General features: G+C 35.2%; 1 protein-coding gene across 3 annotated transcripts in view; it reads right to left on the reverse strand.

The window, feature by feature from the left end:
* The window catches only part of DNAI4 (dynein axonemal intermediate chain 4), an 82627-nt gene that overhangs the window by 20162 nt on the left and 48286 nt on the right, over positions 1-14179 (reverse strand). For all 3 annotated transcript variants that reach the window (XM_045064698.1, XM_013061650.2, XM_004762966.3), the window contains 2 exons: positions 3651-3862; positions 731-817 (listed from right to left, as the gene is read on the reverse strand). In XM_045064698.1, coding sequence (XP_044920633.1) covers positions 731-817; positions 3651-3862 — 299 coding nt within the window. The remainder of the gene's footprint in view (positions 1-730; positions 818-3650; positions 3863-14179) is intronic.

Genomic DNA, 14179 nt, shown 5'->3' on the forward strand with positions numbered 1-14179 from the left:
ATGCTTAATCTAAATTCTTTCCTGCTTCTAACAATCTATGTGGAGAAGAAGACAACTTACTGATGATGGATCTTACATCAATTCTTCCATGTTTAAAATTGCTTCTTCCTTCCTTTCTTTTACTTTACATAAACCCAGCTTCCTAATAGAATGGGGATATCTGTAGCTCTAATATTTTTTTTTTTGCCCTCTGATCCTTTTCTAAGTTTTCTACTTTACATTTCAGTTATTAATTAAAATTAAAATAAACCTGCAAAGTAACATATTGGTTACAACTGTTTGACAAAAATATGATTGATTCTTATTATTCTTGAAAAATTCATGCTAATAACATGGTCATATTCATCTATCTCATGTATTCAGGATAGCAGAAATCTATCTTATAAGGTGATGATTTATTCATACATTAAGAAACAACCCAGTATTAAATGAAAATTAATTTTCAAAGGATTTTCACTTACAAATTTATTCTTCAATTTGATAAAAAATAATGGCTCGATTCTGGATCATCAGATCTAACAGCACACAGTAAATGTTCGATAAATATTAATTAAATGAATTTATCCTATATCAGCAAAAACAAATTTTAATTCTTACAGATTAAAACCAAAGAAAATAAAGTCTTTCTTGGTCACTTTTTTGGCTTTAATTATCACATACAACTATGTATTTTATGAGAATTATGTCAACATTTAATTAACTAAATATGAGTTTATTCCTATTTGGTTACCATAGGATTCTTTATTGACCAGCAGCAAGCCAATCCTCTTTTTTGCTCTTTAAATCCAAAGTGCCCATAGCCAACAGCCAAAAGGTCCTGAAAACCAGCAAAATACGTTTAAAATAAGAGAGGATGGCATAAAAATATTGGAAAATGTGTAAAGATGCATATTAATGAACTGCATTAAAATAGCATTAAGAAATTTCTATTGAAAAAAAACACCTACTATTTTTATTTTACATCTCCATCTTCTAAAGCAAAATAATAATACTCATCATATTTTCAGACTAATGAATATCTAAAAAGAACCAATTGCTAAAAAGTTCTTTTACATATTGAGATACTCTTCCAAGATTGTATTACTACATTATGTTTTATGGGGTTTTGAGAATGACCTAATTATTTTAAATATAAAAACAGGGTGCCATGAACTGAATTGTGTCTCTTGACTTAAAATTCATGTGTTGCCTTCTTAATCCCCACTCTCATTGTATTTGAGGATAGGACTTTTAGGAGGTAACCAGGATTAAATGAGTTCATAAGGGTCATAATCTTAATCCAATAGGATTGAGGGCCTTATAAAAAGAGGGAGAGACACCGGAGCTTGCTCTCTCTACCACGTGAGAGCACAGCAAGAAGGTGGCCATCTACAAGCCAGGAAGAGAGCCTTCACCAGTAACCAAATCAGCCAGCACCTTAATCCTAAACTTCCTGACCTCCAGAACTACAAGAATATAAATTTCTGGGTTTTTTTTTTTTTTTTAACCCAGCCGGTCTAAGGCATTTTGTTATGGCATCCCGAACTGATTAATAAAGCAGGTCATTTCAAGAAATACTTGTAGACAAAAATTTAATAACTGACCAAACCCAGCCTCATCTTCATAATCAGAATATCTTTATCAAAAATATATTATTATGTTTTTGCCGCAACCCTATTTTCAAGCCAACATCATCTCTCTATAATTTCCTCTGTCTTAAACCACTTTTCATCACTATTCCTTTTACCCTGACACAGACAAGCTTTTATTAATCTTTTCTAGACTCAGCATAGGCACCACTTCTTCTGAGAAACATTCATGAGCCTCTCTTATGTATTCCCACACCACTATTTATTCCCTTTATTAAAGCACATAGAGACCATTATGCAGGCAGGGTCTCTGGGTGACTAAATTACTACTGCAACTCTAGTGCCTTATCAGAGGTCCTGGCACAGAGTGAATGTTCAGTAAGTATTTGTAGAATGAATTAATAAATATGATACATTATTACTGGTGAAGATAGATGTTTGTCATATTGGAAGCTTCATTAAAAATTATTTAACTTTAATCTCAATAGCACTACATTAACATTTAAAATGCTAGTATATTCAGTTTCTAAAAATGATTGATTTGTCTTTATTATACAGTTAGTATTGATTATTAAATCTCACTTATCTAACAGGATGTTTTTAAATGTAGTTTTATAAAGACCAATCCATACTTAAAGCATTTTATGTTATTAAAAAATAATGTGCATAATTTAAATAATGTTACATACATTTCTATAAAAATGATTATAAAACTTGTTTTTTAATAACCATAACAACTAGCATATTTGCACATAGCACCTTATAAGGTGTGGCAGTAAAATAATAAGGCTAATTCTTAAACATAGTACAATGCAGTTTAAAACAAACAAATTGTTTTGACCACTTACAAATACACTAAATATATATTCACAGACCTGTACCCCTGGGGATAAAAATATATGTTTATAAAAAATAAAAAATTTAAAATAAAAAATAAAAAAAAAATAAATAAAAAAATAAAGTCATGGAAAAAAATACACCAAGAAATAATAAAAAAAAATAAAAAATAAATATATATTCCAAAGATATTGTCACTACACAAAAGGTTTTTGGAATCTCTAATTGAGAATCATGTCTTCAAAAGCAGTTTATAAACCCCAGGAAAAAATAAGTCTCATTACTCTATAATCTCTCTCTCTCTCTTTTTTAAACTAAAGAGAAGGAGGAGAGGGACAGAGAGAGACTCTTTAAGCAAGATCCATGCCCAGCATGGAGCCTGACGTGGGGCTCAGTCTCACAACCCTGAGATCATGACTTGAGCCAAATTCGAGAGTCAGATTTAACTGACTGAGCCATCCAGTCACCCCTATAATCTTCTCTTTTTTAAAAGCAAACCTACTATTCCTAACTTGGTGGTTCCTATAATTTGCCTCAAGATGATTTCTGGCAGCAGTGCAATTAAGAGCAAGAACCCTGGAGCCAGGTGTTTGGGTTTGGAGTCTATCTGTTTCACTTACTAGTTGCATAACTCTGGGAATTTAATAGATGTGTAACTTCTTCAGCCAAGTTATTTATCCTTTTTGTACTTCAGTTTCCTCATCATCATATTGGGGATAATAGTACCTAACTCAGAGTTGTTGTGTTAATTTAAGTGCTGGCAATGGCACCTGGTACATAGTAAGTGCTGTTTAAATATTTGCTATTTTGGGTAGTAATAGTTAATTTTAGGAATCTCAAAATTATTTTGCACATTTTCAGAGTCACTAGAATAAGTATATAATTCTGAATATGATACTCTAAGAAAAATACAAATTTGGGTATACAAGTTTGATATATCTAAAAATAAATTGATTATATATGATCTTCTGGTTTTCTTTTCCATGTCTGATATGGATTCAGAGAATATGGTGTCCCAAATACATCTCCTAAAATAAAAATATGATGTCTTCATTTTAAGGGGAAATTTTAGAACTATTTTCATTTTCCATTTTTGAAGCATGAACTTGTAAAAGGGTGTTAAAACTCTGGTTTATATCAATTAAAATCCCTTGCCTAAAATCTGAGAAAAAGAAAACTTCATTAGTACTTGACAGTTATCTTTAAATGCTAAAGATAGAATTGTTAAGATGTTCAATAACCTACAGGATTTGTTTTATTCCAGGCAAGGCTGCTCACATTAAGACCTTTGGTTAAGTCACAGGAAAAGGACCAAAGTCGTTCCAAATTGGCTGGTATTGTTGACTGTTCTGTACTTATTTCTATTTCTTCTTCCTCTTCCTTCTTAACCTCTTCCTCTGTCTCTTGTTCAAGTTTTTCACCTTCTAGAAAGTCTTCAGGTTCTTCAGGTTCTGGTTCTAAAATTAAATCACAAAAAGAGATTATTTTCCTCTATACCTACAGAAGCCTGGCAAAGTCTCCAAACAGCATCTCTATCTTCGAGACACTTCAAGCATCAGTGAATCTGCTGGAACATATGGCCCAAATGGCAAGGCATTCCGAATGACCTCCTGGACCTGTTGTAGAATCCTCTGTTGTTCTGGGTACCACTCAAAGGAGCACCTTTTCAGTTCACTCAGTTAATGAGCCAAGTAAAACGTCCAGATGAGGAACGTGTTGCCTTAAAAGAATGAAGAAGTCTACTAGGCATTGTAACTTTTGTTTGCTTCTAAGAGGGGCAAGATGAAACAATTTATCCTTCACCTTGGTAGGTATATCTTGACATACCCCATACCACAGGACCCTTGGAAATTTGACTGATGTGTAAAGCCCCTAAAAAATTCTGTCAGATTTATTTCTCACCCTCTGGCATGCAAATACCTTACCAATAAGTCTACTTCTTGTTCACTGGGTTCAGTTAGCATAATATCATCAATATTATGGACCGGTAATTGACTGGTGTGATATTTTGTTGAAGGGAAAAGTACCTGCATACTCAATTATGACATCAAGCTAAAGAAGAGAGGCCTCAGAGGAAACCAACTCTGCTCACACCTTGATCATGGGCTTCCAGCCTCCAGAATTATGAGAAAGTAAATTTCTGTTGTTTAAGCCGCACAGTTTGTGGTATTTTGTTGTGGCAGCCCTAGCAAACCAATACAGCCCCTACCTATTTCTCTTCTAGGGACGTGATGATCAACTAGCCAATGTCATGAGTTTCTGTGAGTCAGACTGTTCTGATTTCTGCTTTGCCTGCTATGGTAACCAAGCCCTCCTTTCCTTTGGCAATTAAGTGTTACCACTTATCTCCTGCCATTCAGGATCCAATTTTCAAGGATTTCAGTTTACTGGCAGCAGTTCCCACTGTAATGTCTGACCTATAGAGAAGAGTGACCACAGAGCTCTTCAAGGATGTTGGGATACCCCCTCACAAATGTATTTCTCACAATTGTGGTAAAAGGTGTATTATCCTTCTGCAGTGGGTGAGAAAGTTGTCATGATAAATCCACCCTAACATTCCAATGTCCCTAAGCCTTGGGATACCTTTCTCTATAGTGTCCCAAAGCAGTTCTGACTTCAACTTCATTTAGTGAAAACCACATTTTGGTCCAATATTCACTAACAAGAAAGAAGGAAAGGAAAGGAAAGGAAAGGAAAGGAAAGGAAAGGAAAGGAAAGGAAAGGAAAGGAAAGGAAAGGAAAGGAAAGGAATAGTAAAGTAAAGAAGGGACGCCTGGGTGGCTCAGTTGGTTAAGCCACTGCCTTTGGCTTAGGTCATGATCCCAGGGTCCTGGAATCGAGTCCCGCATCAGGCTTCTTGCTCAGCAGGGAGCCTGCTTCTCTCTCTGCCTCTGCCCACCGCTCAGCCTGCTTGTGTTCTCTCTCTCTCTCTCTCTGACAAATAAATAAATAAATAAAATCTTAAAAAAAAAAAAAAAGAAAAGAGAAAAGGAGAAATTAAGCCATTAGAACCATTTCTAATCCCCTGAACTCCAACACCGGGTCCAGAATCTCTGCGTAGTGGACCCATATCAGTAAACTTGATCTGATGTAACTTTATATTCCTTCCATCTTTACCCTACAACCTTAATATCCATTCCCATATATATTCCTCAGATTTCTGCCTGTATAAATTTGAAAAATCAGCAGTCAATTCTGCAAGAAGTCATAGCAACCCCCCAAATGTGTATAGACCTAACAAGTTACATAACATGAAACAAAAAAACAATAGATCTGAAATGAGAAATAAATCCACAATTACAGTTCAGATTTCAACACTCCTCTCTTAATAACTGATAGAACAGGAAGACAGAAAATCAGTAAGGATGCAGATAAATTGAACATCACTATTAACCGTCTCGACCTATTGACAATTATAGAACAGTCCATCCAAAAACACCAGTATACATATTCTTCCCAAGTATCATAGCAAATTCTTTAAGATAGACCATATCATGGATCACAAACAAACAAAAAGACCTTAACAAATCTAAAAGAATAGAAATCAAAGTATATTCTCAGACCATAATGGAATTAAATAAGAAATTAATAATAGAATACAGGTAGAAAATCCCAAAATATGTGGATATTAATCGATATTTATAAATAACACATGGGTCAATGAAGTGGTCTCAAAAGAAATTTTAAAAATTTTTAATGAAATGAAAATACAACATACAAATTTTATGAAATTCAGCTAAAGCAGTGTTTACAAGGCATATTTTAGGGAAGAAGAAAATTAAATATATATTTTACATATGTACCACCTATTCTATTCCTAGTTATTGACCCAAGAGGGATAAAAGCAAATTTCCAAGCAAAGACTTGTATACTAATATTCATGCCAACTTCATTTGTATGGTCCCAAACTGGAAATAAATATTGATCAACAGGAGAAAGAATAAACACAGTGCAGGATAGTCATACAATGTAATACTCATCAGTAATAAAAAGAAATGAACTATGATATATTACATTGGCAAATCTGAAAATAATTTTGCTGAGTGAAAAGAAGCCAGATAAATAAGGGTACATAATGTATGATTACCTTTATATAAAATTCTAGGAAATATAAATTAATCTATATAGGGATATAAAGCAAAACAGTGGTTTCTTAAAGATGAGATGGGGCAAGGAGAAACAGGAAGGAAGGATTCTAGAGGACATGAAGAGAAATTTGAGGGTGATGAATACATTCATTACCATGACATATCATTGTATATATCATCGATTGTGATGCTGTATTAAAGCCTGTTATATACTTTAAATATGTGCAGTTATTGTATGTCAGTTATACCTCAATAGCTGTTAAGAAATAACAATGGCATATCACTCTTTAAATGAACCCAAGATAATATAAATATTGCAGTATTTTTAATTGTGAGAAAATTCATTGATATGCATAGATTTTAGCTGTACAGTTTAATAGGTTTCGATAAATATACACACCAATGTAACCCACACACCAGTCAAGATAGAGAATATATCGATAAACCAAAAAAGTTTCTTCATGCCCCTTTCCAGGTAAGCTCAACCCCCCACAGCCAAACACTGGTTTGATTTCTATCACGTCAGATTAGTTTTGTTTGTGATAGCATATCACATAAACGGGTTTGTTGGTATGTATTCTTTTGTGTCTGGTTTCCTTCACTTGACAATGCTTTTGAGATCCATCAAGGTTACTATGTACATAAGTAGTTCATTCATTTTTATTCCTGAGTTGTGCTCCATCATTTGTTTATGCATTGACCTGTTGATGGACATCTGGGCTGTTTCCAGGTTGGAGTTATTATGAATAAAGTTGCTATGAGCATCCTTACATAAGTGTTTTTTGCAGACATAGGTTTTCTTTTCTTGGTTGAATACCCAGGGACAGGGATCACTGGGTGATCTATGCTTAACATAGTCATAGCAATGTGGATTGGGTGGATCTATGCTTAACATTTTAAGAAACTTCCCAGCAGACTTCTAGCATGGTTGTACAATTTCAAACTCCTACAGCAATATATAAAAACCCAGTTACTCCATATTCTTGTTTGGTGTTGTCAGTCTTTTTTAATTTTAGCCATTCCAACTAGTGTTCAGTGGCATTTTGTTATGGTTTCAACTTGCATTTCCTTGACAACAAATCATGTTTAGTACCTTTTAAGGTGTCTACTGATCATTCATGTATATTTTAGTGAAGCTTCTGTTCAAATCTTTTGCCTATTTTTTATTAGACTGTCTATATATATTTTTAAAGATTTTAAATTTATTTGACACACAGAGATCACAAGTAGTCAGAGAGGCAGGCAGAGAGAGAGGAGGAAGCAGGCTCCCTGCTGAGCAGAGAGCCCGATGTGGGGCTCAGTCCCAGGACCCCGAGACCATGACCTGAGCCAAAAGCAGAGGCTTTAACCCACTGAGCCACCCAGGTGCCCCAAGACTGTCTATATTTTTTATAGGCTGTATGTGTCCTTAACATATTCCTAATTTATGTCTTTGGACAGAGGTATGTTGTAAAAATATTCTTCTAGACTGTTACTTGCATTTTCCCCCGTTAACAGTGTTACTCAAAGAGCAAACATTTTAACTACCTCAAAAGCCTTACCAATTTTTTTTCTTTCATGTCTTGGGATTTTTGTGTATTAAATAATCTTTTCTGATTCTAAGATCACATTTTCTCTTTTGTCTTCTTCTAGAACTCATAATTTTAATTTTTATATTTAAATCTATAGCCCATCTGAGTTAATTTATATGTATGATATGACATGGGAGTTGAGGTTCATTCCCCACTCAATGTGGATATCTTATTGTTTCAGCATCATTTATGAAAAGATCAGTCTTTTTAAATTAGTTCATCTTGACATATTTGTCAAAAATCAAGTGACCATATAAGTCTGTGTTTATTTCTGGACCCATTCTTATTCTATCTCAGCCATCTATATGTCTACTGTTAGACAAATACCACACTTCCTACATTACTATAACTTTATAACAAATCGTTTGTGATCAGATAGGGTAAGTCCTTCGACTTTATTCTTCTATTTCAGAATTGGCTTGGCTATTCTAAGTTGTTTGCTTTGCCAAATAAAATGGGTGATCATTTTGACAATTTAATTATCTTTAAGGAAAAATTTGATTGATGTGTTGTATCACATTGATTGATTTGTGGATGTTGAACCAACCGTGCAGCCCTGCAATAAATCCCACTTGGTCGTGGTGAATAATCCTTTTAATGTACTGTTGAATCCTATTGGCTAGTATTTTGGTGAGAATTTTCGCATCTATGTTCATCAAGGATATTGGTCTATAGCTCTCTTTTTTGATGGGATCCTTGTCTGGTTTTGGGATCAAGGTGATGCTGGCCTCATAAAATGAGTTTGGAAGTTTTTAAGGAAAAATTTTAAACACTAAGAAATGTTTCTAACTTTCACTCACATTTTTCAATTCTAGCACTCCATTAGTTTATGTAGATCCTAATTTCTGTTATTATTTTTTATCAGTCTGAAGGACTTCCTTTGACATTCCTTGCAATGTTTGTCTACTGGCAAAGAATTCTCTCAGCTTTCATTTGTCTGAACATGTTTTTATTTCACCTTGATTTCTGAAGGAGATTTTCTCTAAGTGTAGAATTTTTTAGCACAGCAAAAATGTCATTGCATTGTCTTCTGGCTTCTGATGAGAAATAAGGTCATTATTAGCTTTATTCTCCAGATGTCATGTTTTTCTCTGGCAACATTTAAGATTTTCTGACATATTACTTATGATGTGCCTCAATGTGGTTTTCATTGTATTTATCTTGTTTAGGTTTCATTGAGCTTTTTATAATTGGTTTAAGATTTTTTTTAAGTATGGAAATTTTTCAGTTACTTTTCTTCAAATTATTTTTCTTCTTCTCCTCTTCTCTTTTCCACTACTACAACCCCAATTTCATGTATGTTAAGCCACATGACCTTGTAGCACAAGTCACTGAGGCTTCTTTTTTTTTTTTTTTTTTTTTTTTTTTTTTTTTTCTTAGCCTTATTTCTCTCTGTACTTCAGTTTGGAATGTTCCTACTGCTTTGTCTTTAACCTCACTGATACTGATCTCCTGGTCCAATAAGACCATCCACTGAACTTTTCATTCAAGTATTAGATTTTTCAATTCTAGAAGTTCAGTTTGGCTCTGTATGTAGCTTTCATTGCTTTCCTCATTATATTATTTCCCTTTAAATCCTTAAGTATATGTTAATAGCGTTTTCCTTAATAGACCCATTTTTTTAGAGAAGTTTTACATTCACAGAAAAATTGACTTAAAGTAGAGAGAATTCCTCTACACTCAAACTCATACATGCACAGAAAAAAATGGAACTTAGAGTTCCTCTACACTCAAACCCAGATACATGCATAACCTCCCTCAGAATCATCATTCTGCACCAGTGATATATTTGTTATAATCAATGAGCCCACAATGACAAATCATAATCACCCAAACTCCATAGTTTCAATTAGGGATCACTTCTGGTGTATAAATTCTATGGGTTTGGACAAATGCACAATGGCATGCACTCACGATTATAATAGTCAGAGAGAATAGTTTCACTGCTCTACAAATCTTATGTTCTCTGCCTATTCATTTCTCCCAGCCCTCAAGTCCCTGGAAAACAATAATCATTTTACTGTCTCCATATTTTTTGTCTTTTCCAGAATGTCACACATTTGGAACTATACCATATAATGTCTTTTTAGACTGACTTCTTTCATTCAGTAACATGCATTTAAGTTTTATCCACATCCATTCAAGGCTTGAACATTTATTTCTTTTTTGTGCTGAATAATATTGCATTGTCTGGATATGCCACAATTTATTTATCCATTCACCTATTGAAGGAGATCTTGGTTACTTCCAAGTTTGGGCAATTATGAATAAAACTGCTGTAACCATTTGTGTGCAGGTTTTTGTGGGTATATAAGTATTCAACCACACTGGGTAAATACTAAGGAGTGTGATTATGGACCATATGGTAACAGTATGTTTAGTTTTGTAAGGAACTGCCAAACTGTCTTCCAAAGTGGCGGAACTATTCATCGTGCAATCCCACCAGCACTGAATGAGAATTCTTTTTCCATATCTTTGCCAGTATTGGTGGTGTCAGTGTTTTGGATTTTCATCATTCTAATAAGTATGTAGTGGTATCTCATTGCTGTTATAGTTTACAATTCCCTAGTGAGCTCTGATGTTGAGCATCTTTTTATATGCCTATTTGCCCTGTGTATATTTGGGGGCGGAAGTGTCTGTTAATGTCTTTTGTCCATTTTTTGATCATGTTGTTTTTCATTATAGAGTTTTAAGAAATATTTATATATTTTGGATGAGTCTTTTAACAGATATGTTTTTTGTAAATATTTTCTCCAGTCTGTGACATAACTTCTTATTCTCCTCATAATGTCTTTTACAGTGGAGAAGTTTATCATGCCTTTGGTGTTAAATCTCCAAAGTCATTGCTATACCTTAAGATTATTTAGATTTTCTTCTATGTTGACTTCTAGGAGTTCTGTAGTTTTGTATCTTATATTGAAGTCTATGACCGATTTTGGGTTAATTTTTGTGAATGATAAAAGGTTGGTGTCTGGATTCTTTATTTTGCACGTAAATGACCATTTGCTTCAGTACCATTGGTTGAAAAGACTACCTTTTCTTCATTGAATTGCTTTTTCTCTTTTGTGAAAGATCAGTTGACTATAATTATGTGGACCTATTTTGGGGCTCTCTATTCTGTTCTGCTGAAATATGTGTCTATTCTTTTGTCTGTACCACACTGCCTTCACTACTAGAGCTTTACAAATCTTGAAGTCAGGTAGTGTGTGTCCTCCAGCTTTGCTCTTCTCCTTAAATATTGTGTTCACTATTGTGGGTATGCTGGACAAAATTCAACACCCATATATTTTTGAAAATGTTTAGAAAACTAGAAAGAGGAAGATTCCCTCAAACCAACAAAAAGTATCCACAAAAAGTTACAACTAACATCATATTTAATGAAAATATTGAATACTTTTCCTTAAGCTTAGGAATAAGACAAAGACATTTGCAGTCTTGGGGCAGGCAAAGATATCTTAAAGAGGACATGGAAAACATTAACTACAAAAGAAAAAAAAAACTGATAGATAAGACTTCATTAAAATTAAAAACTTCTACTATCAAAAGAAAAACATATTGGTAAGTTACTGACTTAGACTAAAGAATTGTAATACATGTATCTTTCAAAGAGCTTATTCCAGAATATATAAAAATAAACTCCTACAACTTGATTTTTAAAAAGAAAAGATAATTCAATTTAAAATGGCAAAAGACAAGGCGTCTGGGTGGCTCAGTGGGTTAAGCCTCTGTCTTAGGTTCAGGTCATGATCTCAGGGTCCTGGGATAGAGCCCCACGTCCGGCTGTCTGCTCAGCAGGGGACTTGCTTTCCCCTTCCTCTCTGCCTGCCTCTCTGCCTGCTTGTGATCTCTCTTTCTCTCTGTCAAAGAAATAAATAAAATCTTTTTAAAAATGACAAAGGACTTGACCAAACATTACACAAAGGAAGATACACACGTGACCTAAAAAAGCACATGAATAAGTATTCAACATGATTAGTCTTTAAGACAACATTCATCAGCCTTGATGAATCTCAAAAACATTATGTTGAGGGAAAGAAGCCAGACATGAAAGAATACAAGTGGCCCTGGAACAACACAGGTTTGAACTGTGTGAATCCATTTATATGTAAGATGTTTTAAAAAGCATTAACAGCAAGAGCCACAAGGCGTTTATTTGCAACTACCCAACCCACTCTCCAAAGATGGAATGAAAGGCAACTGGCACAGAGGCAGCACTTGCTACATGAGTGCCAGGGGAGGCCTACTGAGGGAAGGTCTGCAGGCCACCACAAGTGAGGGTAGGGTGGTCAGGTAGTGCATCCAGGGCTAGCAGGCAGAAGGTTGAGCTAAAGCAGAAGAATACAACCAGATGGCAGTGATGGCGTTGTACACAGAGCCCCACAGAGTCCTCCACCCACTGGCTTCCAGAGCTGCTTCAGGGGAGCCGTGGGCCTTGGTCCTGTTGCAGGCCCTAGTGCAGATTCTTCCCTGTGGTGGTTGTGTCCATAATCTGTAACCAGTGTAGGCTTCAGGTCAGAATTAAACAAAAGCCTTACCTGTATTACCAGAAACCCCAGCATTATGAAATCTATTTGGGAACTGTCTGTCCTATAATGGGAGGGATGTTGGATTTCTTTGAGTTCTTTTACCCTCTCTCTTCTTGTGAAATCAGAGTTGAAGAGCACCTATGGGGTACTCTTATCAAAAGTTTCATCACTTATGTGCTGGTCAATTTAAATACATATGACTGGTTACCTCCTGATACCCTGCTATATTCAAAGAAAGTCTGTATTCACCTTTGTGCAAAAGGAGAAAAAGAATAACAGTTAATAATAGTTAATGTGGGGCAATAGCCCAAGGGCCAGTGGAATAGGAAAAGTCAATATCACCTCAAACGGAAAATGTGGGGACTCATCCCCAAGTGTCTTTGGGGGCAGGAATTAACCTATACATTCTGGATGGTGAGGCACCCAGCTGACCTTGGCATGTTGACTGTGCGAGGATGGCACTGCCTGGTAGAAGCTGGACTGGTGTCCGTGGATATCCTCTTTTACCAATCCATAAATGATATTTTTGTTCCAATATCTGTATTAATGAAGTCTTTGGACAGGGGAAAAAGGAGCTTCCCTAGATTTTAATTTTATAATAAAGGCATTTTAAAAAGAAAAAAGAGAGAGAGCAGCGTACTCCTGTTTGGCTGCAGCTGAAATGGCCACCTCCAGGAAGTACACCTGGTATACAACTCTAGGCAGTGGTCCAGCTCTGCTGTGCCTCTATACTTCCTCTGCCACCCATGAGCCCACCCAGCAGCTGCTGCTGGGCAGCTGAGGCCACCAGACTACAGAACTTTGTCATTCTGGGACTAGCCCCTCCCACTGCCCCTGGCCCAGGCTAGTGTATGTACAAAACTGTAAATGTATTTTCCTTTCCTTATGATTTTCTTAATACCATTTTCTTTTCTCAGGTTGTTTTACTATAAGAACACAGTATATAATACATATAACCCACAAAATGTGTGTTAACTGACTGTTTATGCTATTGGTAAGGCTTCCGGTCAACAGTAGGCTGTTTGGGGGAATCAAAAGCTGTACTGTGCCAGGGTCATCATCCCTAAGCCCTGCCTTGTTCAAGGATCAACTGTACTTACTATATGAGTCCCTTATATGATATACCAAAACAATTAATCTATGATGAGAAATATCAGATTAAATGCCTATTTAAGGGGGTTAAGGTTTAACCGGAAGATAGCACAAGGAAAATCTTAGGGTTTATAATTTATTCTAGGCAATGGGAAGTTACTGCATTTTTTTTTAACAGTTATGTTACCATGTTCAAACCCAAGTATAGGATACATCAGCACAACAGGATAGTAGAGTCGAAAGAGAATTAGAATGAGATCAGAAGAACTTGTCTGAATGCCTAGCTTTGTCATAGGCTCTAAACTTGGAAACTTTCTATACATCTCATCTTCTTCATTCAAAAAATGAAAGGTTGAGTTAATCTCTAAAATCTTTTAAAATATTCTGTGAACATGAGTTGGGATTTAGCAATGAGAACAGGAAGAATGCCCTTGCAATACAATTAAGGAAAGGTAAAAACCAGAACTTGGAAGGTGTCAGTGGTAATGGATTGGGGC

This window comes from Mustela putorius, unplaced genomic scaffold (assembly GCF_011764305.1).
Source record: "Mustela putorius furo isolate JIRA1106 unplaced genomic scaffold, ASM1176430v1.1 tig00003853_pilon_pilon_pilon, whole genome shotgun sequence".
Classification (NCBI taxonomy): Eukaryota; Metazoa; Chordata; class Mammalia; order Carnivora; family Mustelidae; genus Mustela; species Mustela putorius.